Raw genomic sequence first — 25,628 nt, 5'->3', positions numbered from 1 at the left:
CGTCGGAAAGAAGCCAGATAGACAGAGGCGAGCGCGACCCCGGCCCCCCGCAACCCCCGCAGTCCGGCCCCGCCGGCGGCAGCCCCGCGCACCCAGCAGCACCGCAGCCAGCCCCGCCAGCCCCGCGGCCCGGCACTGCCGCATCCCGCCGCTCCGCCGCCCGCGCCGCGCTCCCCCCGCCAGCTCCGGCTCTGCTCCGCCCGCGCCGCCAGCTCCCCGCCGCCGCCGCCGCCAGCTCCGCCCCGGGGCTGCGCCCTGCGCCGGCGTCAGTCGGGCTTGCTGCGGGCTGCCAGTGCTGGGCGCCTTTGCGCGGGTAACGGGGTTTGGGTTCTGCGTGTCCTGCAGCGCAGCCAGGGCTCTGCGGTGTAGGCGGAGAGCTGAGGAACAGCTGCAAAAGCCCCTGCAGTATAGAAGAAAGCAGCTGCTCGCCTGCAGTGTCCCCAGCGAGCGTGTCAGGCGGTAACACAGACGGGACTGGAATGGTCGGGGAGCGCAACGCGGCCGAATCCTACTCCACCGCTGTGCACAGCGATGCCGCAGATCCAAAGCCCGGCAGCGGCAACGGGTCGTGTGCTGCTGCCCGGAACGCGGCACCCCGAGAGCTCCTCGGGTCTCGCAGCTGCTGCTGCCCGTGGTGCTGCTGTCGCCGCTCGAGGAGCCCGAGAAAGGCCGGCAGCGGCGCCGAGCGGGCCGCTGGGAATGTGCAGCATCGGGCTTCGAATGTGTGGGAGAAGCCAAGAGGGAGGCTGGAGGCACAGAGTCCCTGACCAGTGTTCAGCCGGATCTAAAGCTGAGCCCGGATCTCAGAGACATCCACTCCGTAAAATCTCGTTTTTGGTTGTTTAGTCAATCCATCCCTACCCCCATCAGCCCACACGCAGTGTGTGAGCAGTGAATTGACTCCACCTGCTTGTGCTGAATGCCACATCTCTCTCTCTCGGCAGTACAGCTGGGTGGTTATGGGGATAAAACCTGCCCCTGCTGCATTTGGTTGTGGCTCAAGAACCACCCCTGTTTTGTTAGACGATCATGGACCTCTCTTCTTGTAGCAGCACACAGCACATGCCAAAGACATCTTCAAAGCGTGGTGCTTCCAGCAGCTGGCATTAAATCTACTCATGCCACTCTCCAGTAACTGGATATTTGTCCATCCAGTGCACACAGGACAGAGAGAGATGGTGCAGAATTAAGAAAAGATTCATAAGAGTACAAGAATCTCTGCGGGGATTGATCACATTGATCAAGCAGATATGAATGGCCCACTGCACTCGGCTCTGTCACTCCTCGTATGTTCACACATATCCCAGTATGAGATAGTATAGGTCTGTCTCACACCAACCCCTGTCCGTGTCCTGATTCACAACTGCATCACTTTCCACGTCCAGGTTTGCCTTCATGCAAGTGGTGTTTTCTTGATTCCTCATCAGCTAGTGTGAATGGTGACATTTATTTCTTCCCATCATTGCCATGTACTCCTTTGGTGTCTGTTTCTGTAGGATTCCTGATTGGCTCCCCTTTTCTCTCAGCCTGTTTCATGAGGTCCTGACAGCTCTTCCCATTCATGGGTCCCCCCCCCCCACATGCTTATAGTGCACTTTGTTTAGTCATGGAGAGCATTCATGGGAAGTTAAACACTGCTGGTGCAGCACTGATCCCCGAGGGACCCCTTTATAGATTCCTGTCCCCAGCTCTACTATGAATAGCAGTTAGCACAGCCTGAGCCCAGCAGATCATCTAGTTTTCCACCCGCATTATTGTACACTTACCCTTGCCATAACTCACCTTTTGGTTGTGAGGGGACTACAAAAAGGCAGTCAAAATTCTCTCACCAAAATCTAAGCACGTAACATTCACTGCCCTCCATTTTTCAGTCTCGTACAGGATGGATTGAGGTTGCTCAGGCATGCTTTGCTCTGTGTGTAACCAGGCTGGCTGCTGCTAATCACTGTCTTGTCCTTAGTATGTATGACATACTAATATCGAGATATTTCCTCTGAAACACTGTAGGAAGGAGCAAAGGGAATAAAGTTGGCATGTTGTTCCCTGGATCCTCTTTCTTCTGCCTTCTGAGGATGGCTGTGATTGCTGTGAATGGAATACAACTGATGTGTTGCTCCCTGAGTCCTTGGCTTGACAAGTCTCTGTTGGGCATTGCATTTAGCAAAGGAGAAGCTCTTCCCTTATCCCTGAGGAACTTCAGTAATGGAATCAGCTGGAGTGCACCATACCCAGCTGTGCTCTGTGTGCCAGAGGGTATAATGTCAGAAACAGAGTTCCTTCATAGATGGAGAAGATGGAGCTCTCTATGGAAATGTTCTGCACAGTGTGATTTGGGTAAATCTACTGGTTGTGTCTGATGCTGAAGAAAGATGGGGTTCCCAGCACCAGAATGAAGCTGTAATGTATTTTCTGGCACTAGACCTCTTCCCATTGAATCTTAATAAATCCAACACTTAATTTCACACTTTGTTGTTCTGCCTTTCTTTGGGGATCTGGAAAGGATCCTGAACAACTTCTGCTCCCATGCTCTCATCCCTGGGGCAAGAGAGGCCAGCCGAATTTTCTTGAGAGCAGTGTGAGGTGGGCTAAGATCATATCCAAGAGCTGGGCCACTTCTTGCCAGAAGGGCCCCAAGGAGCCCCTTAAGGAGTGATTCTGCATGATGCCATTTGCCTTTGTTGTACTCTTCCAGCACAAGAGCAGAGGTGTATGGCCTGTAAACGCTTGAGTCTCTCTATCAATCATTCATAGGTTGCCTTCAGCAAGGACTGAACACAGCATAAAGCTGGAAATGAAACTGAACAGCACGGGAAATAGATGTGCTGCCTGTATCAGGAATGTTTTGCATTCGATTGGATTTCCTCAGAAAATATTATGGTTGTCTTTTCCCCTCAGAGATCTCTATTAGTGCCCTTCAAAACCAGCCTCAAGTGACCTGCTCGCCTTCCATACAGTTCTTGGCTCCCTGAAATGAGGGTCCTGTGGCAACACTGCTGTAGGAATGATTCTTGTCTGCTCCTGCTGCTCCCCACACTCAGTGTCTACTCTGGGAGTGATTTTATTTCCTTCTTCAGACTCATCAAATATTTGCAGCACCCTTTATTGTGTCCTTCCCTGCTTCTGTGGAAGAAGGGTGGCTTCTACTAAATCCAACAGCAGTGGCAAAAGCTAACTGGACATAGCAGTGGTTGTACCTGGGTAAGAGAAACACGAAGATGTAATGTATGCAAAGGAACAGTTGAATCTGGCAACTGCCAAAGCATTTGGTCTAGGCATGTTTTTGAGGGAAAGATTTTCAAAGCATGGCAAGTGTGTGTTTCTCCCTGTGGGGATATGTAAACTGATACTGAAATTCCCCTGCATTCCCCAGGCTTTGTGCACCTGCAGTCAGATCTCCTGCACTTCAGCCAAGCCTCAACAGTGCAGAAGGGCTGCTGCTGGGAGGTGTCAGGTGAGGATGTGTTTGGGGATGATGGCAGGGCTGGATTTGGATGGTGTTGTAGGTAGGGTTATCCCAGTCATGGCACTCTTCAGCACAGTGTCTTCCTTGGCCCAGTTGTTCCCAAGAGGACAGAATCCACAAGTTCCCTGTACCTTGCATTTTTTTTTCTGTTTTCCACCTAGAGACCTGCAGTTACACCTTCAGCTTGGCCACTCCTGGTCCTTTTTTTCATTAAAAAGATCACAGTGTCCACAGATCATCTTGTCATCTGTGGAATGCGGGGAATCCTAGCGTAGCCTGAGGTGGAACAGACAGGCAGAGAAAGGTCAGTGACTCCGTCACCTTTCTCCACACAGGCTTGAGGAATTCACCACAAGCCTCTTGTGTCCTGTCTCAATTCCAACACACTGTTTTGTGTCTATTGCAAGAAATCTCCTAAAAAACAGGAACCATGACGTGATGGAAACACAAGTGGAGAATGCCTTCTGCTGAGTGAAAGTAGAGGGAGCAGGGAAAACTGGGAAGATGATGCCAATGTCAGAGCCTATGATGAAAAGCAGAGCATTTTGGAAATGAGGATCAGAAACAACAAGTTCCTGTCCCAAAGCCCAGGCGCCGAGCAGACCCAGCAGCACAGGGAGAAATGGACAACGATATTCCTGGTGTTACTCAATCTACTGTGTACATAAATTGAAGAGCAGCACTGAGAAGACTAGACATACAGAGATTCCCAGATGGCTGTGCCTTTCACCTGGTAACAGTAATACTTCTCCTGATGACACAGAAATTCTCCAGTTTAGGGAACAATTCTATTCCAGATCTTCATGAAGATGAACTTGCTAAGGAAAACATAGAATGTGATCCTCAGGTGCCTTTCGTTTCCCAGTGGCAAAGGAGAGGCCATTCCCATCAAGACTGGGGGAGGTATGAAAAAGATAATGACAAACAGGACCGTGTGCACCTTGGAAGATCAGTGTAAGCCCAGAAGAATCAATTTGGTCACCAATGTCCTGCTGTCCTTTGCCATTGCTCTAAGGTTTCTGGGATCACTTCTGTGTTGTTGAAGACATTACCCTCAGGCGCAGTGTCATCACATCCCTCCTCCTGGTCTCTCCATCTATTCCCTTCTCTCTCAGTTGTTGCATCTTCTGACTAACAGCTCACTGAAAACAAAGGCTACATAAATGCACTCGCAAAGCACAGACATGAACAGAAATAAAAGCTCACGCACACTTCAGGCACGTCTGCGCACTCATCACTCATGCTCATGCACACACGTGGCTGCAGAGGCAGGGGCTGAAACCACGGGGAGCTGACTGAGGAGACATTGAGGACTTTTCTGGAAGAGCAAGGCTGCAGTGCTCTGAGCAGGACAAGGCTCCAGATGAGCTGCCAGCACGGTTTGCAGATGTGCAGGGACAGCCCAGTGAACGGGACCCCAAGCAGGTCATGCAGTTTCACCACAATGCAGTGGGATGAGGAAGAGAATTGAAACCCAGCAGTCCAGCCCATGTGCCTTGGAATCTGAACACATCCAGACCACTGGAGCGAGTTGGGATGGAGAAAGAGGAAGACATGGCAGATCTGCATGCAGGGAAGCCCCAGGCCAGCATCACTTGCCTGAGATGGATCCATCTCAGCACTTGAGCTGAGTCCTCTGCCACAACTCACTCATTCCTGGCTCAGAAGTCCTGGAGCCTCTCAATCCCAGCACTCAGAAGAAGCCTGCATGACGGAATGGTTGTGGCATAAGCCAGGGAATGAACAAGCAGCATGAAGGGAAGCAGCCACACAGCTCATGTCAGTGACTGTTTTCCATTCATCAGTAGCTTTGCAGAAAATTGTCACTTCCATGAAGGCTATGCCTGGGCCTGGGGCAGTGCAGGGTCTCCATTAAAGGCAGCTCGATTCCTTCACCCTCTAATCAACATCTCTCACTTATTTCCTCTCGGTAACCACACGAGTCTGAAGCCCTTCTTCCATGTCCTTTTCTGATCATGCCTGAATGGAGCTTGGTTGAGGTGCATTTTCCACTGAGAGAGAGACAGCAGCCTTGTTGAAACTGACCAGGCTTTTCACATCATGCCCCTTTGTTCATTTTTATAGGTCCATAAGCTTCTTCCTTTGGATCAATTTCTGAGAGTCCAGAGATTGTTTATCTTGGAGGAGTCGAAGAAGGGATCATATCAGTGCTTACAAAATATCAAAAGGAAAGGTGTAAGAGTGTCAGAGACAGATTGTGTTTTTGCAGTGGAAGTTTCCAGTATTTTCTGTAGATAGCATAGGATAAGTAACCTTTTACAAAGAAAACTCCTGAACAGAGTAAAGTTGACACTGGGTCCTTCCGATCTGGGTAGAAGTGGCACAGGCACTAGGGTACAGGAGAGACAGAATGAGTAAAAATATTGCCCTCCTATCACTATAAAAAGCCCAGAACATATCCAAAGATGATGGGTTGGTAACAGACGCAGTATGGAAGCATAATGGTAGCTATGGAAGTGTAACATAGCTATGGAAGTGTATGTAGCAAAAGCATGGGAAGACTGTGAGCCTGAGACGCTCAGTCAGTGAGAGCCAGGGAGGCTTTACCTGCGTCGGAGGGTATATATTGCAATGGATTTCACTGACTGGTGCACAATTTCTGCCTTGTGAGTAGGGGGTGTTCGCCCACTATTGCAGTACTGAATAAAATGCCCTTCACAGAGATCTTTGCCTGATGGGAAATTTTTGATCTTGAGCACGTTTCTCATGAGAGGATGGGACCAAGATCTTTTCAGTGGTGCCCAGTGTGGGAAAAGGCACCAACTCGTACACAGGAATCTCCATCTGAACATGGCAAAGAACTTCTTTACTTCGAGTGTGAAAGAGCAGAGCACTGGAACCAGCTGCCCAAAGAGAATTTGGCATCTCCTTCTCAGCACATACTGAAAACTCACCTGGATGCTTTCCAGTTTGACCTCATCTAGGGAATGTGCTTTAGCATGGCAGTTGGACTGGATGATGTCCAGATGTCCCTTCCAATTGCTACAGTTAAGTGACTCTGTGATTCCACCAGCCAACTAAATGGATCATTGGTGTGCTCCTGGGAGTTGCATGAATTGCTCCTCCTATGTCCCTGTGCTCTGCTTTCTCATCAGTGTCTCTCCCAGGTTCAACTTCAGCACTGACCCACGTCCTGCTGTAAGTAGTGCGTGCCATGCCAGCACATGTCCAGTGCGTGCCTTCTGGCCTGACGCCTTTGGTCAAAAGCTGCAACGACACAGTTCCAGAACTCCACTGTCATACCTGTGCCCCCTTCTGTATCACAGACAGTCCTGTCTGCCTCCTTCCACAGCTCCTTCCTGCAGAACGCTGCTCTGAGATCCTCCACCTCTGCTGCCGTTGGCAGCATCCTCAGCAGTGATGGAGTCCCCATCGGTTCTGGGTACAGTGAACTCTCCTGCTTTGTCAGATGCTACTGCAGCAGATGGTTTCCCACTGTGCTAAAGCCACTGATGAGAGCCCAGGTCATGTCCCCTCTGAACCCAGAAAGTATGCTGAACTGAAGACTGAGATCCTGGCCATGGATGTCAGGAAGGCTGAGTGTCCAGTGCTCTCTTCTAAAAACAGGGCAGCTAGGGCTCACTGGAAACAAAACTAAAGCCAAATTTCCCCATCTTCTACTCTGTCTTCTCTCTTCCTTTTCTTCTACATGTAGATCTGAAGACCTCAAAAGCCTTCCTTGGGTTTGTTGGCTGCTCTCCCTCTGCAGGGCACATCCAGATAGGTTTTTTGTGGATTCTTTTCAATTGGCGATGGGCACAAATTTTTGTCAGCTCCTGGTAACTGCCTGCACTGATAGGGTAATCTCAAAGTGAAAACATTTCTCTCTTCAGAGTCCTTACAGTTGTTTGTATCCACACCTTTGCCTCCACGTTTCATTTTTGTGGTTGTCTCGTATAGCCAAGGAAGAAAGGCAATCTTTGCTGTGAGGGGATAAGGTGAGGACATGAAGGGGGACTTTCATCCTCTGGAGAGACGGAGAGATGTGGATTTGATAGATGGTGAACTCTGTGGAGAAGCAGTGGGTTGGATGGTTGCAGTTGAGAGGAAGTGTCTGCCCTGGCTTCTCTGACAACACGTCCAGTGTCTGCCACTATTTTTACATACTTTTAGCATCAATTCTGTTTACTATCCCTTTTTCTGAAAGATCTCCTTTAGTTACACCTACAAAGAGTCTGAACTGACCGACTGTTGACATTTTGCTATTCTCTTTGATGCAGCAAAAAAGAAATGGTCCATACCCAGGAGATTTCTCTTCTGATCATAAAAATGGAAATGGAACAGTCAAGTCTTCTGGGAACTGCAGTTCATTCTTCTCTTCTGAGACACGTAACGGAACTATCAGCAATCCATGGTACTCCAGAATTAACACTTTCACTCCCAGTGCACAACACGATGATATGGTATGGAACGCCGATAACAGAAATTGTAAACCATGACCGCCCCACTGCACTGAATCAGGCTGACTTCCCTTGCCTCCTCCAGACCTGATCAACACTAGAGCTGAAGCACTGGCCTCACCATGGCAATTGTGCCCTATGAATCTTTGAGCCTTTAATCACAGCACTTCAAAGAGTCCTTTATTAGAGAATGGTCATACCATAAATCTGGAAATGAACTGGTAGCACTGCAGAAACCAAAAACCACCCCACATAATGAGAAAGGACAGCTTGCATTGAAGGATGGCTAGTCAGAAAATTATGGCCTGTATCAATCGTGCCTGTGAACCTGCAGCGATGAAGGACCAGTATAAAAGGCAGCCCAGTTCCCATCTGTGCCATGAGCTTCTCTTGTCTTCTTCTGGTTGGGAATCAGGTAAGTGTGAAGCTCTCTCTCCTTTTAGCTGATTAGAAATGTAATCAGATAGTGGATCTCCATGCTTTGGGAGACCATGTCTGCACAGAGAGTGCTTGGGACACAGCTTACACGGCTTTAGATCCATGCACTCAAAGAGAGGCTCTCTGAGACAACTCACTGTAGGGTCCTGGCATGCTGAAGGGATGGGACCTCATTTCTCAGCCTTCTCCTCCAGCCTTAGTTGTTGCCTCGTCTCCTTTGTGAGAGGCTACTCAGGCTGTCCCTCAACGTATCATACTCTCTTCATCTGTCTTTCTGTCTCTCCCAGGTGCACCTCCAGTCCCAAGTCATGTCCTGCTACACCCAGTGTGTGCCATGCCGGCCCTGCGGCCCAACCCCTCTGGCCAGCAGCTGCAATGAGCCCTGTGTCAGGCAGTGCCAGAACTCCACCATCGTCATTGAGCCCTCTCCCGTGGTGGTGACCCTGCCCGGACCCATCCTCAGCTCCTTCCCGCAGAACACCGCCGTGGGCTCCTCCACCTCCGCTGCTGTTGGCCGCATCCTCAGCTCTGAGGGCGTGCCCATCACCTCGGGGGGCTTTGACTTGTCCGGCTTGGGCAGCCGCTCCTGTGGCAGAAGGTGCCCGCCCTGCTGAAGCCGCTGGTCCCGGAGAGATTCGTCCATGAGCCACGAACACGATGCTGGATCAAGAAGGAATCTTCAAGCCCCTGCTTTCAGAATTCCTGACCCTACTCGGGTACTCAAGGAAATGCTGAAAGCAAGAGGCAATTCCATGGTTTCTGAAGACATGGCTCATGTCTATTTTGATTGTCCTCTACCGAACCCTTTATCTCCATTTTCTTTTCTTCTCTTCCTTTTCCCCCTCCCTTTATCTTTTATGGGCTATGAGGCTCCTCAGAACCATCCTGTTCCCTTCCAGAAAGGCAGGCACAGGCCTTGCATGACCTCAGACTTGGGGTTGGATTAATCTTGCACTGTGGAGCCTCTGCTCAGTAAGACTTCATTTTTCTCTGTAAACATTCATTAAAGATTTCTGCATCTCATTTGAGCTTTTGATTCTTCATTCCACCATGTATGGCCTCCTCAACTGCCCAGGGATCATTGCTTTGCTCTTGGTAGGTAGGAGGTGAGTGTATGTAGAGACCCTTCACCACTGCCAGAAGAATGGGAGGTTGTGACACTCTGCAGAGGCTGCTCTCTTGGGCACTGTCCCTTGCAGCAGATCTCTGTGCCTATGGCAGAACAGGGTACTATCGGCCTGTTCCTTGCAACGTTTCTGCCCAAAGCTAAGCCCAGAAGTATTTTAAAGGGAGAACACAACCTCTGCTCAGCTTATGGAAAAAGACACAATAGTGTGGGAGGCCATGGGTGTAAGTCACCTTGCTGGCTCTTAGGAACAGGGCTCCTCCTGTTCTCATCAGATTGGCACTGGGGAAGCAAGAGAGGATAGCAGACATACTATAAATGTGAAGAGTTCTCCGTGGTGTACAACAGAGCTTGTATCGTCATTTATGCCATTTTTGTCACCTAAGACATAGGTGTGTCTGACTCACATTGGCCTCAGCGAATCACGGCTGCGGGCGCAGCGCTCGTTTCTGTCCAGAACTCAGGGCGGCGCACCCCGGTGAGGATGGAGTTTGGCGGCCATGCAGGCAGCGCCCCCTGCGGGCCCGGACGGCACTGTGCCCCCGCCCCGCCCCAAGCGGTTCGTGCCCGGCCGCAGCCACGGCTCGTCTCCCCGTGCTAGCAACACGCAGTAATACAGCGCCGCGTCCCCGAGCCGGGGCCGGGCGAGCCGCAGGACGCTGGAGCGGCGGTCTGCCGACACCCACAGCTGCCCCTCCGGATCCAGAACCTGCTTGGAGCCTTTGACAGCGCTGACGAGGAATGCAGGTCCTCGGCCCGGGAGCTGACGGTACCAGTAGATGACCTCGTTGGACCGTATACTGGGGTGTGAGCAGGTGATGTTGATGCCGGTGCCCTCGCTGGTCTCTGCCGCCGGCTCCTGTTGCACCTGGGCTCTGCTCACAGCCACTGCTGAGAAGAGAAGCAGCAGCAAACTCAGAAAATCCATTTTCTTCCGCAGAAATTTCATGCAGGAGGAGAGAGAGGTGCACAAGGACAGAAAGATGCCAATCGTACAGAGGCGTTCGCGGCCCCGTCCCCCCGCAGCCCCGCAGTCCGGCCCCGCCGGCGGCAGCCCCGCGCACCCAGCAGCACCGCGGTCAGCCCCGCCAGCCCCGCGGCCCGGCACTGCCGCATCCCGCCGCTCCGCCGCCCGCGCCGCGCTGCCCCCGCCAGCCCCGGCTCTGCTCCGCCCGCGCCGCCTCCTCCCCGCCGCCGCCGCCGCCGCCAGCTCCGCCCCGGGCTGCTCCAAACCACCTCGCTGTCTTTCCGGTGTGTCTTAATGGCATCTAAAAGAAATTTGCTCCAAGGCACATTCCCGAGGAAGGAGTGAATGGAGTACAATTTCCTGAGTTCCCTTTCTCAGTCCTTCTAGATGTTTTTGATGCATGTTGCTTTTCCTAGCTATGACAAACATCCCTCAACTGTCATGGTTCCAGAAGGATGATAGGGAGCTGCATCATAATGACATCACCTGATCAATCACCTTGGGTGCATCCCGGATCATTTCAAGGGCAGAAGCATGTCCAACTGGATTAAGCTCTCTGGTAGGTTTTCTTCGTTTTTAGGCAGTGCTTCTTCATTCCCATGAATGAAGCTCAGGGGCCTTGTAGGTCTGTCTGAAAGAATTATCATGACAATGGATGAAAACCAAGCAATCATTATATTACACATTCACTTCTCCCTATTTCTGGCATCTCATGGTGCAGTGGACATACAATTTCCTTAGCTTCCTTTTTTCTGCCACGGGAGAGTTAAGGATGCTTTTTTCAGTGTTCTTCCCAGAAAGTTTTCATCTCAGGCTGCCCTGTGGTGCTTCTGACTGTATCTCTGCTTGGGCAGCAATGTCTCTGGTTTGCTCACACTTAGACTGCCCCTTTTTGAATTCAGAAATCACTAGAGTTCCTCCTGTCCAACTATACTGCTCATCCAGCATTTATTGGGGTGGCTAAAGTCACTGCTGTCTGGAAGCAGAAATGCATGGAAGAGTTGCAAGGGATTGTGCACTGATATGCAGACAAACTTTTGGAGTCCTTCTGCAGCACTGGAGTTGCCATTCCTTGCCAAGGAAATCAAACAGCTGAGACTTCAGCAAACTGGAGAATCCACTACCAAAGGGAGGTGTCTCCTTTAAGTCTCACACAACTTTTCTCCTTCCTCCAGTCACAAAGCCTGAGTTCAGCCTCTTCTGATGAGCCCCTTCAATGGATCTAATACACAGGCTTTTGTTATTTCTCACCAATGTCCTACTAAGCATGCTGATATCTTTTGACTTTGCTGGATTCTTTCAACACGTGAGCTGAGTGTTCTGCCCACACTGATGTGCGCTGCCTGGAAATGCTTGGGTTTTTCTTCCTGCCACTCAACAGATGCCTTCCATGAGCAATGGGAGTGACATATCAGGATGTGAGAAGTAGCAAAACCAACACACAGCCCATACCAATAGCTGGGATGTTTTGCATTCAAGAGGCTCTTGTCACAAAATAATCACTGCTTCTAGCGATGCCTCTGGAAACGGTGCAGCTTGGGTCCACAATAAAAGCCAGCCCAGCTCCTTGCTCTCTCATCCACTTCTCCTGCCTCCATCTTCTTGGGAACCAGGTGAGTGTGAAGCCGCGTCTTGTTCTGTTCTCTTCATTCTCCAAACAGAGCTCTGAGCTCAGCAGAACTCTCAGCTGCTATTGGCTCTGTTCCATTGCCTGTTTCTGCTTGTCATGATGGAGAAGTGGGGAGAATGTCATAGCCTGCTGTAATTGGATGTCTTGTGGACTAGGGTCTGGGCAGTACTTGGATAGGTCCCTGTGGCTTTCATTGGGCTCTGTCAGGATGAGACCAAGAATCCCTTGGACATCCCTGAACTGTCTTCAGCTCCAAGCTCTGCCTGAGTATTGATTCCTTATAGTGTGATGCTAGGCTGCTCCTCACGTATCCCCATGTTCTGCTTCCTCCCTGCTCTCCCCTAACAGGTGCACCTCCATCCCTGAGACATGTCCTGCTGTGACCAGTGCCAGCCATGCCGGCCCTGCGGCCCGACCCCTCTGGCCAGCAGCTGCAATGAGCCCTGTGTCAGGCAGTGCCAGCCCTCCACCATCGTCATCCAGCCCTCTCCCGTGGTGGTGACCCTGCCCGGACCCATCCTCAGCTCCTTCCCGCAGAACACCGCCGTGGGCTCCTCCACCTCCGCTGCTGTTGGCAGCATCCTCAGTTCTGAGGGCGTGCCCATCACCTCGGGGGGCTTTGACCTCTCCTGCATTTCCAACCGCTCCTGTGGCAGAAGGTGCCCCCCCTGCTAAAGGTGCTGGATGCTGACCCAGACAAGGACCCCCAGGAATGCTGAACGTGGCATTGGACAGAAAACGAAATGTGCCTGTTTTTCCTTGCAAGACAGACATGCTGTGGCCATTATGCATCTCTGTTAACATGAGGAATGTCTACCGATAGTCTCTTTCACTCTCTCTTTCTATCTGATATCATTCTTGTCTTTTCACTTTAGAGATCACTGTTAGTACCCCCAAAATGCTCCCTGAGTGATCTGCTCATCGCCCAAAAACTCTGGCCTGGGAGAGAGAACTCTGTGGCCATGCTGCTGTAGAATAGGAGAACAGATTCTTGTCTGCTCCAGTTGCTCAACACACACAGAGCTCTTCTTTGTGTGATATTTCTCTCCTCAGACTCATTAAACGCTTCTGCATCCCTTAGTGTTCTCTTCGGTGCTGGTGGTTTTTTTTACCCCGTAAGTGTAGAGATGGACAAAAGGGAAGGGGATGTCTTTGGTGAGAACAAGCTAGGGAGACTGCCTCACTGCTTGGGTTAATGGAGGTCTATGCACAGGAGGGGAAGACATTCCTCAGCGTTCCTCCACCGCCAATGACCATCAGTCTCCGCCTAGCCGTGTTTCTCCTTACACAGGTCTCCTTGAACCTTGGGCATGTCAAGTGAATGGAGATCTCCAGAAATGACATCCTCAGGAGAGGATCTCTGTGCATTGGGGAGGCCCAGCAAAGACAGCAGTCCCACAAACTCTGGGGAAATCTATTCAACTGGCTTTGTGAGGAGCAGAATTTGGGAAGGAGACTCAGAAAAAGGTGTCCTCAACGGCCATCAAGAAGTGGGAAGGCATAGTTTCTTTTGGGTTGGCCCTCTGTCTCTATTCCATTTTCCCATCCCTTCCTCCCACCCATCACTGAGGGTACAGCTTCCCTGCGTGCTCCTAGCAGCCCAGCAGAGCTACTGGCCCTGCCATACTTTTTCCAAGCAGCCTGTGTTTGAGAGCTTCCACAGGGAATTATTACTACCAGATACAGAAGGCCACACATTGGAACCCCCAGTCTCTCTGAGCCCACCACAGCCCAGTGTAACCATAAGGAATAGTTCTGTCCTGGTCCCTAGCCAGGGATCTCTACACAATAGCACGGTCCTCCTTTTACTGTGTTGAAGGTGTACGTTTCTACGGCCCAACCTCCTGCACTCTTCCTGCCCGCCAAGATCCTTGAAGGTCCAGTGCATTCAAGGGATGGAGCTTCCTGGTAAGCTATGTTTGGATCTGGCCTTGGCCTCTGATAGAAAGGGATCCATGCTGAGATGGGCAGGACAGGTGAAGAATGCCTTCTGGTGAGTGAAAGTAGAGGGAATAGAGAGAACTCTGGAGGTGATGCAGATGTAGGAAACTATCATGAAAAGCACAGTGTAAGGACGATGATGATGGCAGGAACAATAAAGCCCAGAATAAAGCCTGACGGGATCCCCGCAGGCCAGTCCCAGAAGAGGCCCCTCATCCCAGTGATATTCCTGGTACCCAGCCTGTAGCCAGGCAACAAGGACCATGTTGAGACCCACAGGTACTGATTGCTCCCTGCTGTGACAAAGGTGAGGCCAGGGTCAGGAGAGACATGGAGCAGATAATGACAAACAGGAGCATGTGACAGCTGGGATGCTCTGTTCAGCCCAGGAGAGTGCACTGAATCAGAAAAGTCCTGTTCTCCTTTGCCATGGCCCTGTGCTTTCAGAAGGAGGTGATGTCAGAGTGAGATTTTCCAGCTCAATAAGAGCAGCAGCAGACTTCACACAGGATGCCATTTCCTGGCTTACGTGGTGCTCTCATGGCCTCTGCTGATCACTGCTGGAAGCAATCTCTCTCCATCTCCTCTCTCTCACTTCTTCCACAGACACAGGTATACAAAGATTTGTTCATCCTTCTCCAGGCATCCATTCATCCATTCCTTACCTCAAGAGAAATACAAATGATAGTCTCAAGTATAGAATTTTTCTTGTTCCTGACTTTTTCTCTTCTGACTCATACATGGCTCAGAAATCCTTGGTCCTCTCAATCCTAATACTCAGAAGAAGCTTCTGTGAGGGAATGGGTGTAACAGAGTCCAGAAAATGAAAAGGCAGCGTAAGTGGAAACAGCCACACAGCCCGTATCATTAGCTGGGATGTTTTCCATTCATTACATTGGCTACAGTCAATGGTCACTCCTGAGGATAGTCACCCCAGGCCAAGGGCAGTGCATGGGCAACATATTAACAAAAAAGTGTCCTCTCTGGATGAAGCCAAGAAACTTTCTTTCCGCTCTGAGACACGCCTTGCTACAAACCATGTCTGCCATACCCACCTGCCATTGTACTATGGTACAACCTCACCAGCCAACAGCTGCAAGTAACACTGTGTAAGGCACGGTAAAAACCATACAGTTACCATTGAACCCCTTCCCATGACAGTGGCCCTGCTTGGCCTCATCCTCAGCTCTGTGTTCCACCAGGTAACCACTGTGGAGTGTGGTAACACCAGGAACACCACTATGGGATCCTCCACCTCTGCAGCGATTGATTTTATCCTCAGCTGTGATGGAGTCTCCATCACTTCTGGGTGCTTTGATCGCTCCTGAATTTCCAGACACTACTATGACAGAAAGTGCCCCCCATGCTCAATGCTATGTTCGTCATCTTCTACTCTTTCCTCTCTTTCTCTTGTATTCCCTTCTTTTGAGTGGATAAGTCTTCATAGCCACCCTGGGTGATATGGGACTGACAGGTGGATGTTCCTTCCAATTGCTACAGTTAAGTGACTCTGTGATTCTACCAGCCAACTAAAATGACTCATTGCTGTGCTCCTGGGAGTTTCTCCAGTTTCAGCGTTCCTGGAGTTCTGCTGGCTGCTCTCTCTTTGTAGGGCAGTCAAATAAGTTTTCTGTGGAATCTCCTCAACAGATGATGGGCACAAATTTCTGTCAGCTCCTGATTCCTGTTTACACTGACAGAGTTCTCTCAAAGTGAGATCATTTCTCTCTTCAGAGTCCCTGCAGTTTGTTTGCATCACAAACTTTGCCTCCACATGATCCTTTTTGTGGTAGACTCATGTAGCCAAGAAAGAAGGGCAATCTTTATTGTCAGAGGATAAGCTGAAGACATGAAGGGAGACTTTCATCCTCTGGAGAAATGGAGAGATGTGGATTTGATAAATGGTGAACTCCATGAAGAAGCAGTGGGTTGGATGGTTGTAGTCAAGAGGAAATGTCTACCCTGGCTTCTCTGACAATGTGTCCTGTGTCTAACATTTCTCTTTACTTACTTTTAACATCGATTCTTTTAATAATCCCATTTCCTCAAAGATTTCTTTTAGTAAGACCTACAAAGAGTCTGGTCTGACCTACTTTTGATTTTTTGCACCCCTCTTTGCTGCAGCAACAAAGAAATGGTCCTGTGATACCCAGGTAGATTTATCTTCTGATCATAAAAATGGAAATGGGACAGTCAAGTCTTCTGGGAACTGCAGTTCATTCTTCTCTTCTGAGACAGGTAAAGGAACTATCAACAATCCATGGAACTACACAATTAACTCTTTAGCTCCCAGTGCACCACATGATTTTATAATATGGAACACAGATAACAGAAATTGTAAAACCATGACTGCCCCACTGCACTGAATCAGGCTGGCTTCACTTGCCTCCTCCAGACCTGATCAATTCTAGAGCTGAGGCACTGGCCTCACCACTGCAATTGTGCCCTATGAATCTTTGAGCCTTTAATCACAGCACTTAAAGCATCCTTCATTAGAGAATGGACACGTCATAAATCTGGAAATGAAAAGGTAGCATTGCAAGAAATCAAAAACCAGCCCACATAATGAGAAGGGACAGCTTGCATTGAAGATTACCTAGTCAGAAAATTAGTGTCCATGTCAACTGCGCCTCTGGACCTGCAGTGATGAAGGACCAATATAAAAGGCAGCCCAGTTCCCATCTGTGCCATCCACTTCTCTTGCCTTCTCTTCGTTGGAAACCAGGTAAATGTGAAACCCTCTCTTCTCCTCTTGGTTCAATAGAAATACTATCAGACAGTGGCTGACCGTGCCATAGAGGTCATAATGTCTGCTCAGGGAGTGCTTGTGACACTGCTGACATGGCTGTAGATTTGTGCACTCAAAGAGAGTCTCTCTGGGTCAGACAACTAATCATAGGGCCCTGGCATGCTGAAGGGATGTGACCTCCTTTCTCAGCCTTCTCCTCCAGCCTTAGCAGTTCCCGTGTCTCCTTTGGGAGAGGCTGCCCTGGCTGTCCCTCACATACCCTCATGCTCTAATTCCTTCCATCCCTCTCTCCTAGGTGCACCTCCAGTCCCAAGTCATGTCCTGCTACACCCAGTGTGTGCCATGCCGGCCCTGCGGCCCGACCCCTCTGGCCAGCAGCTGCAATGAGCCCTGTGTCAGGCAGTGCCAGAACTCCACCATCGTCATTGAGCCCTCTCCCGTGGTGGTGACCCTGCCCGGACCCATCCTCAGCTCCTTCCCACAGAACACCGTTGTGGGCTCCTCCACCTCTGCTGCTGTTGGCCGCATCCTCAGCTCTGAGGGCGTGCCCATCACCTCGGGGGGCTTTGACTTGTCCGGCTTGGGCAGCCGCTCCTGTGGCAGAAGGTGCCCGCCCTGCTGAAGCCGCTGGTCCTGGAGAAATTCTTCCTGAAACCATGAACATGATGCAGGATCACCTGACCATGCTCAGCTACTCAAGGAAATGCTGAGAGCGAGACGCAAGCCTGGGCTTTCTGAAAACATGGCTCATGGCTCTTTTTCTTTTCCTCAACCTCTATTTCCTTCCTTCCTATCACCCCACCCCCCCCAAACCGCCACCCCTGTTTTGTTTTCCTTCTCCTCCAATGGGCAATGAGGCTTCTCAGAACTAGTGTGTTCCCTGCTAAAGGAAGACATGCATAAGCTCAAACAAGGGACTGGATGCATCCTGTACTCTATAGCCTCTGTTCAGTGTGACCTCATTTTCTTCTGTAAACATTCATTAAAGATTTCTGAATCTCATTTCAGCTTTTGATTTTTTCTTTCCACTGTGTATGGCCTCCAGTGTGGTCAAGGGAGAATGGTTCTGCTCTTGGTTGGTGTAAGATGGGTGTTTAAGGAGACCATTCTCCATTCCCAGAAGAATGGGAGGCTGTGACACACTGCAGAGGCTACTCTCTTGGACGCTGCCCCTTGCAGCTGAACAAGATATCCCTGGCTATGGCAGACCTGTGCCTGAACGCGGTTGTATTTACATCTTCACACTCACAAAGGCACATGCAAACAATGCTTGCACAGAAATAGAAGCTCATGTATGCTTTAGGTACATGTGAGCCCCCACCATGCATACTCAAGCATAGGCACAGCCGAAGAGGCAGGGGCTGAGGTCGTGAGGAGCTGAGTCAGGAGACACTGGGGACCTTTGTGGCAGGGCAAGGCTGCCACAAGTCTCCTGATGAGCTGCCAGCACAATCTGCATATGTGCAGGGCAACCCAGTGAGAGGAGTCCTAGGGGATCAAGCAATTTCTCCATAGGGTGGCAGAATGAGGAAGAGAAATGAAACCCAGCAGTCCAGCCCACTTTATGATTTCTGTTGTAGGCATTCCACATCATAATTTCATGCAGTGCACTGGGACTTAAAGAGTTACTGATGCAGTTCTGTGGATTGCTGATACTACCTGAATACCTGAGGTGAGAAGAACTACATATCCCAGAAGACTTCACCATTGTGTTATCCATTCAGAGGGAAAGAGAAAACTGATCGGGAGTCATGGGATGTTGTCTTTCTGGTCATCTCTGTGGTGTGTCTCTGTGCTCATCCAGCATTTATTGGGGTGGCTAAAGTCACTGCTGTCTGGAAGCAGAAATGCATGGAAGAGTTGCAAGGGATTGTGCACTGATATGCAGACAAACTTTTGGAGTCCTTCTGCAGCACTGGAGTTGCCATTCCTTGCCAAGGAAATCAAACAGCTGAGACTTCAGCAAACTGGAGAATCCACTACCAAAGGGAGGTGTATCCTTTAAGTCTCACACAACTTTTCTCCTTTCTCCAGTCACAAAGCCTGAGTTCAGCCTCTTCTGATGAGCCCCTTCGATGGATCTAATACATTCTCCCCAGTGTCCAGAGGGCTGTGCCTCTACTGAAGCTCCATGTCTGTGACTGAAGCAAGAGTGTTTTTCTTGTTCGAGGATATCACCATCTTCCAGCCTCAACCATCCTGACTGCCTCTCTCAATGGCCTGTTTGTCATGGCCACCACATGCTGTTCCTTTCTTGCTTTGTACTGTTGAGGCTCTAGTCTTAGACTGGGGATACTCAGCTAAGCACCTGAGAAGCACAGACATCCTGAAGAGATCAGGGTGTGCTGGCTGACATCAGGCTCAAGAAGAGCCAACTTTGTGCCCTGGCAGCAAAGAGATCCATCGAACTGAATTTTAGAATGCATTACACACTCCTTAGACATCTGGTCAAAAAAGGATTTTTCTCCTACTGCAGTTAGCCTTGGTGTGTCTTCACCTGGAATAGAACTGGCTGTTCTGGGCTCCACAAAGTAAGAAGGATGTCCAAGGTGATTTAAAGCATCCAGAGGAGGGCAGCAGAGCTGATAGTGGGTCTGGAATGCATTTCCTGTGAGGAGAGCCTGAGGACATGCGGGTTGTCCAGTTTGGAGAACACAAAGCTAAGAGGCAGCCTCACTGCTCTCTACAACTTCCTAGGAAGGAACGCAGAGACGGAGGTGCCGGTCTCTTCACCCTGGTAACTGATGACCGGACATTGCGGGAATGGCACAAAACTGCACCAGGAGATGTTCAGACCAGATAATGGTGACACTGTAAATCAGTCGGTCATGAAACACTCTAAGACTCAAACTGGAGTGTTAGAAAGCAGGCATTCTTTATTTGTGGTGCTGGATGCATGGCGGATGAGCTCCACCTATCATGCACGAAAAGATCCTCAGCTTATATTCATTACTAATGCTACACATGCAAATGTTTTCCCGTGGAGAACATAGATATTCCGTACTTCCCCACAGAATTATTAACATTGGGTTCTGCTTTGTCACACATGTTCAGTGTGTGGTGGTGGTCACACAACTCTCTGAATGAAGTCAGTACTCTTCCACAAGTGTTCACAACATGAACCCCATAACCAACAATGCTCAGTTGGCTCATGGCTTCACTCACACAATATTTGCTTAAAAAAAAAAAGAGCTGATTCAAAGCAGAACTTCCCTCACCTACTTGATACAAGCAGTTCAGTGTATCACCATTATCTAGTTGCTACAAGGGCACAGATTCTTCCTGTTATCTGAACAGACTCCAGAGTCTCCATCAAGGAACATTGGCAAGTTGAACAATGTTGCTAGAACTTGTATCATGAGGAAAAAATAGATATATGTGAAAGTGGTCAAACACTGGATCAGGATTCATGGAGAGGTGGATGATGCCCCATGCCTGTCAGGGTTGAGAGACATTGTGATAATGCTTTTATGAACATGCTTTTCCTTGTAGTTAGTGCTACTGGGGTCAGACAATTGAACCTGATGATATTTGCAGGTGCCTTCCAGTTCCTCTCCTCTCCATTAGCTCTGTTAGCAGGAAGACAGAGATTACCAGAATCTCTTGGTATCCTGAAGTGCCCTTGATGTGACCAGGACATGTGTTATTATGTGAACACACAAGTCACACAAACACTCACCAGCTCATGCACACGTGTGAAATAATGCAAACCTCTATACCCGCAGGCACTTGCATAAATCCAGCACACAGGCTCTTGTTATTTCACACTGATGGCCTACTAAACATGCTGTTATCATGCTTTTACTGGATTCTTTCAGCATGGGACCCGAGTGTTCTGCCCACACTAACATGTGCTGCCTGGAAATGCTTGGGCTTTTCTTCCTGCTACTCAAAAGATGCCTTCCATGAACAATAGGAATGACATCAGGATCTGAAAAAACAGCAGCACAGGAAACCAACACACAGCCCATACCATTAGCTGGGATGTCTTGCATTCAAGAGGTTCTTGTCATAAAATATTCACTGCTTCTAGGGATGCCTCTGGAAATGGGGCAGCTTGGATCCACTATAAAAGCCTGTCCAGCTCCTTGCTCTCTCATCCACTTCTCTCGCCTCCATCTTCTTGGGAATCAGGTGAGTGTGAAGCCGCGTCTTGTTCTGTTCTCTTCATTCTCCAAACAGAGCTCTGAGCTCAGCAGAACTCTCAGCTGCTATTAGTTCTGTTCCATGCCTGTTTCTGCTTGTCATGATGGAGAAGTGGGGAGAATGTCATAGCCTGCTGTAATTGGATGTCTTGTGGACTAGGGTCTGGGCAGTACTTGGATAGGTCCCTGTGGCTTTCATTGGGCTCTGTCAGGATGAGACCAAGAATCCCTTGGACATCCCTGAACTGTCTTCAGCTCCAAGCTCTGCCTGAGTATTGATTCCTTATAGTGTGATGCTAGGCTGCTCCTCACGTATCCCCATGTTCTGCTTCCTCCCTGCTCTCCCCTAACAGGTGCACCTCCATCCCTGAGACATGTCCTGCTGTGACCAGTGCCAGCCATGCCGGCCCTGCGGCCCGACCCCTCTGGCCAGCAGCTGCAATGAGCCCTGTGTCAGGCAGTGCCAGAACTCCACCATCGTCATCCAGCCCTCTCCCGTGGTGGTGACCCTGCCCGGACCCATCCTCAGCTCCTTCCCGCAGAACACCGCCGTGGGCTCCTCCACCTCTGCTGCTGTTGGCAGCATCCTCAGCTGTCAGGGAGTGCCCATCACCTCGGGGGGCTTTGACCTCTCCTGCATTTCCAACCGCAGCTGTGGCAGAAGGTGCCCCCCCTGTTAAAGGTGCTGGATGCTGACCCAGACAAGGACCCCCAGGAATGCTGAACATGACTCTGGACTGAAAAACAAATGTTGTGCTATTGTTGCCCTGCAAGACAGACACGTACAGGCCAGCCTTGAGCCTCTGACAATGTGGAGGAAGTCTACTGATACTCTCTTATACTCACTCTTCCTATTTAATATCTTTATTATCTTTTCCTTCTAGAGATCTCTGTTAGTACCCCCAGAAATGAACCCTGACTGACCTGCTCATCTCCCAAAAACTCCAGGCTGGGAAAAAGGACTCTGTGGCAATGCTGCCATAGGAAAGGGGAACTGATTCCTGTCTGCTCCTGCTGCTCACTGCGCACAGGGCATCTGCTTGGGGTGGCATAATTTCTCTCATCAGACTCATTAAACACTTTCTGCATCCCTTAGTGTTTCCTTCTTTGTTGGTGTATATTTTCTCCCCCTACCTGTGTAGAAATGGCCAAAGGAGAAAGCAATGCCTTTGGTGAGAACAAGCTCCTCTGGTTACTGGAGGTCAATGCACACTGCAGACATACACTTTTCAAGCACTCTCTGTTGAAGGAGAGGAAGAGATTCCAGGATGTTCCTTGTAGCCTGGAAAAGAGGAGGCTCAAGGGAGACCTTAATGCTCTCTATAACTACCTGAAGGGAGGATGTAGTGAGCTGGGGGTCGGCCTCTTCTCTTGTGTAACCAGCAATAGGAGTAGAGGGAATGGCTTCAAGATGCACCAGGGGAAATTCAGGCTGGACATTAGGAAATACTACTTCTCTGAAAGAGTGGTCAGGCACTGGAATGGGCTGCCCAGGGAGGTGGTGGAGTCACTGACTCTGGAGATGTTCAAGGAAAGTTTGGATTTTGTGTTGAGGGACATGGTTTAGTGAGAACTGTTGGTGATTGGTGGATGGTTTTACTGGATGATCTTGTAGGCCTTTTCCAACCTTGGTGGTTCTGTGATTCCTCCACCACCAATGACCATCAGTCCCTGCCTTGATGCGTTTCTCCTTAACAGATGACCCTTGAGAACATCACATGAATGGGTTTGCTCATGAATGTCATTCTCAGGACATGATTTCTGTGCCTGGGGAAGGCCCAGGGAAGCCAGAACTCCCATCAAACTCCCATCAAACTCTTTGGGAAGAGAGTTCCTCTTGCTTTGGGTGGAGCTGTGCTGCTGAAGAAGACTCAGAGAATGATGTTTCCCAAGGCCATTAGCAACTGGGAAGGCAAATTTGTCTCGTGTTTGATGGCATTCTGTCTCCTCCATTTTCCTATGTATTCAACCTTCAGATCCAGGGGGCAAAACTCTGTGGTGCCTGTGGATGGACTGTGGGTAAAGCATCCCTCTACAGTTGTAACACCTTCTGCAGAGCTCCTGTCTGGCCCACATTTTTCCAAGTTACCTATGGCTGAATGGATGCACAAGTCAGTACTGCTACCAGCTACAAGCCTACCCTTCTCCAGGACAGACCCTCTGTGAGAGCAGAAATCACCACCATCACTGAGACATGTCAGTGATTTAGGACTGGATTCTGCATTCAGCAGCATCCGTGTACATTCCTTCAATCACATGGGGAATGCATCAGCCCAAATACAGAACAGAGAGATGTCTTTTCCCAGGTAACAGGATCCTCAAACATGGGATCAGGCAAATCCTGTACTGTGGAGGCCCTTCTCAGAGTGAGCTTCTTTTCCTCTTTTAACACTAGGTAAAGATGGTGACCTTTCTCTATTCCCTGAAGAAAGAAAGGTTAACATGCACTACAGAGGCTCTGTCACTGGTCACTAAACCTTGCAGCAGAAGGAGATATGCCTGGCTATTGCAGTGGAAGTGACAATCAGACTTTAACTTGCAGTGTACCTTCCCACATCTACAGCCACACATCCTGCAAATGGAGATCATAACCACTGATGTCCCCACATGAAAAACTAGGAGTGTGTGAGAGGCCACAGGCAAAAGCCATCCAGCAGGCTTATGGGAATGGAAATCCCTTATTCATATATGTGCTTCAGTGGGGAAGGAGAAGAAGATAGAAGATGGAACAGAACTGCATGAATGTCCCCCTGGTGTCAAACACACCTCATGCAGTCACTCCTGCAGCTCCCACAAATACGCGGCGTGATGACCTGCCCATCTCAGGCTCAGCTCTGTCTGATTGACATTGGCGGCAGTGAATCACGGATGCTATGGGTGCAGCGCTCGTTTCTGTCGAGAACTCAGGGCGGCGCACCCCGGTGAGGATGGAGTTTGGCGGCCATGCAAGCAGCGCCCCCTGCGGGCCCGGACGGCACTGCGCCCCCGCCCCGCCCCAAGCGGTTCGTGCCCGGACGCAGCCCCGGCTTCGCTTCCCGTGCGCCCACGGCGCAGTAATACAGCGCCGCGTCCCCGAGCCGGGGCCGGGCGAGACGCAGGACGCTGGAGCGGCGGTCTGCCGACACCCACAGCTGCCCCTCCGGGTCCGGCACCTCCTTGGAGCCTTTAAAAGCGCTGACGAGGAACGCGGGGCCTCGGCCCGGGAGCTGACGGTACCAGTAGATGTACCCGTCGGGCTGTATGTTGGGGTGTGAGCAGGTGATGTTGATGCCGGTGCCCTCGCTGGTCTCTGCCGCCGGCTCCTGTTGCACCTGGGCTCTGCTCATAGTCACTGCCGAGAAGAAAACAAGAAGGAAACGCAGAAAATCCATTTTCTCCAATAGAAATTTTATAAAGGAGCAAAGAGGTGCACGAGGTCGGAAAGAAGCCAAAAAAACAGAGGCATTCGCGGTCCCGGTCCCTGCAGCCCCCACAGTTCCGTCCCGCTGGCGGCAGCCCCGCCAGCCCCGCGGCCCGGCACTGCCGCATCCCGCCGCTCCGCCGCCCGCGCCGCGCTGCCCCCGCCAGCCCCGGCTCTGCTCCGCCCGCGCCGCCTCCTCCCCGCCGCCGCCGCCAGCTCCGCCCCGGGGCAGAGCCCAGCTTCGGCGTCACTCGGGCTTGCTGCGGGCTGCCAGTGCTGGGCGCCTTTGCGCGGGTAACGGGGTTTGGGTTCTGCGTGTCCTGCAGTGCAGCCAGGGCTCTGCGGTGTAGGCGGAGAGCTAAGGAACAGCTGCAAAAGCCCCTGCAGTATAGAAGAAAGCAGCTGCTCGCCTGCAGTGTCCCCAGCGAGAGTGTCAGGCGGTAACACAGACGGGACTGGAACGGTCGGGGAGCGCAACGCGGCCGAATCCTTCTCCACCGCTGTGCACGGCAATGCCGCAGATCCAAAGCCCGGCAGCGGCAACGGGTCGTGTGCTGCTGCACGGAACGCGGCACCCCGAGAGCTCCCCGAGCCCCGGGTTCCGCAGCTGCTGCTGCCCGTGGTGCTGCTGTCGCCGCTCGAGGAGCCCGAGAAAGGCCGGCAGCGGCGCCGAGCGGGCCGCTGGGAATGTGCAGCATCGGGCTTCGAATGTGTGGGAGAAGCCAAGAGGGAGGCTGGAGGCACAGAGTCCCTGACCAGTGTTCAGCCGGATCTAAAGCTGAACACGGATCTCAGGGACATTTACACCGTAAAATCTCATTTCCTGAGGGTTCAAACCGACACCAGCTGCACGTGCTAAACCCCATGTCTCTCTCTCTCTCAGCAGTACAGCCTGGTGGTTATGGGGATAAAACCTGCCCCTGCCACATTTGTTGTAGCTCAAGAACCACCCCTGTTCCATTAGACAATCATGGACCCCTTTTCTTGTAGCAGTACAGAGTACACAGCAGGGACATTTTCAGCTCCAGTCTGACTCCTGAATTTGGCACCAAAACCACTCATGCCACTCTCCCCAGTAACTGCTAATTTCTCCATCCAGTGTGCATAGGACAGAGTGATGGTGCAGAGTTAAGAAAAGACTCATTAAGAGGACAGGACAGTCTGTGGGGATCAATCGCATGGCTCAACCAGCTCTGAGTGGCCCCTGCTGCACACCACTCTATTACTCCCATACATTCATCTCTTTCTCTGTATTTTCTAACAAGTGATTCTATAGTCTGTCTCACACCAATTCCCTGTTTATGTCCAGATTCACAGCTGCATCTCTTGCAAAGGCCAGGTTCATCAT

The 25,628-nt window shown here is 50.7% G+C and overlaps 4 protein-coding genes, 2 pseudogenes and 1 gene segment (V, D, J or C); 4 read left to right on the top strand and 3 right to left on the bottom strand.

Moving 5' to 3' along the window:
• Positions 1–2,541, bottom strand: part of LOC125684493 (M1-specific T cell receptor alpha chain-like) — a 46,644-nt gene extending 44,103 nt beyond the window's left edge. For 2 of the 3 annotated variants that reach the window (XR_007373299.1, XM_048926698.1), the window contains exon 1: positions 93–185. Coding sequence is in view for 2 of the 3 variants with exons in the window: in XM_048926698.1 (XP_048782655.1) it covers positions 93–144 (52 nt within the window). In the remaining variant the exon portion in view is untranslated. Of the gene's footprint in view, positions 1–92; positions 186–906 lie in introns of those variants that run through there. The other variant, XM_048926699.1, reaches the window with a different exon arrangement.
• Positions 2,542–7,879: 5,338 nt separating this feature from the next.
• On the top strand, positions 7,880–8,937 carry LOC125684395 (feather beta keratin-like). The gene is made up of 3 exons (XM_048926523.1): positions 7,880–7,887; positions 8,233–8,299; positions 8,610–8,937. Exons 1-3 carry the CDS (start codon positions 7,880–7,882, stop codon positions 8,934–8,936), a joined length of 402 nt encoding a protein of 133 aa, XP_048782480.1. The 3' UTR covers position 8,937.
• Positions 8,938–9,908: 971 nt separating this feature from the next.
• Positions 9,909–10,564, bottom strand: LOC125684394 (T cell receptor alpha variable 4-like). The segment is given in 2 exon segments: positions 9,909–10,336; positions 10,513–10,564. Coding segments are annotated over 2 exon segments (480 nt in total).
• Positions 10,565–10,950: 386 nt separating this feature from the next.
• On the top strand, positions 10,951–13,091 carry LOC125684511 (feather keratin Cos1-2-like; annotated as a pseudogene).
• Positions 13,092–14,249: 1,158 nt separating this feature from the next.
• On the top strand, positions 14,250–17,357 carry LOC125684393 (feather keratin Cos1-1/Cos1-3/Cos2-1-like). The gene is made up of 4 exons (XM_048926521.1): positions 14,250–14,265; positions 15,599–15,698; positions 16,639–16,711; positions 17,031–17,357. The coding sequence occupies exons 1-4, from the start codon at positions 14,250–14,252 to the stop codon at positions 17,355–17,357; spliced, it is 516 nt and encodes a 171-aa protein (XP_048782478.1).
• Positions 17,358–20,770: 3,413 nt separating this feature from the next.
• LOC125684513 (feather keratin Cos1-1/Cos1-3/Cos2-1-like) lies at positions 20,771–21,560 on the top strand (annotated as a pseudogene).
• Positions 21,561–23,783: 2,223 nt separating this feature from the next.
• On the bottom strand, positions 23,784–25,628 carry LOC125684392 (uncharacterized). The gene is made up of 2 exons (XM_048926520.1): positions 25,567–25,628; positions 23,784–24,519 (listed from the first exon to the last, which is right to left on the bottom strand). Exons 1-2 carry the CDS (start codon positions 25,626–25,628, stop codon positions 23,784–23,786), a joined length of 798 nt encoding a protein of 265 aa, XP_048782477.1.

The sequence above is a fragment of the Lagopus muta genome, chromosome 25 (genome assembly GCF_023343835.1).
Source record: "Lagopus muta isolate bLagMut1 chromosome 25, bLagMut1 primary, whole genome shotgun sequence".
NCBI classification, from domain to species: domain Eukaryota; kingdom Metazoa; phylum Chordata; class Aves; order Galliformes; family Phasianidae; genus Lagopus; species Lagopus muta.
The sequence above is the reverse complement of the archived record's forward strand: the minus strand, read 5'-3'. Positions and strand labels throughout refer to the sequence as shown.

Coding starts and splice junctions, on each gene's coding strand:
- LOC125684392 (XM_048926520.1), bottom strand. CDS start 25,628: ATGATGAACCTGGCCTTTGCAAGAGATGCAGCTGTGAATCTGGACATA. Junction 24,520..25,566: donor GACATAAACAGGGAATTGGT/GTGAGACAGACT, acceptor GTGACGCCGAAG/CTGGGCTCTGCCCCGGGGCG.
- LOC125684393 (XM_048926521.1), top strand. Junction 15,699..16,638: donor ACTGACAGAGTTCTCTCAAA/GTGAGATCATTT, acceptor GCAGTGATGAAG/GACCAATATAAAAGGCAGCC. Junction 16,712..17,030: donor TTCTCTTCGTTGGAAACCAG/GTAAATGTGAAA, acceptor CCTCTCTCCTAG/GTGCACCTCCAGTCCCAAGT.
- LOC125684395 (XM_048926523.1), top strand. Junction 8,300..8,609: donor TTCTTCTGGTTGGGAATCAG/GTAAGTGTGAAG, acceptor TGTCTCTCCCAG/GTGCACCTCCAGTCCCAAGT.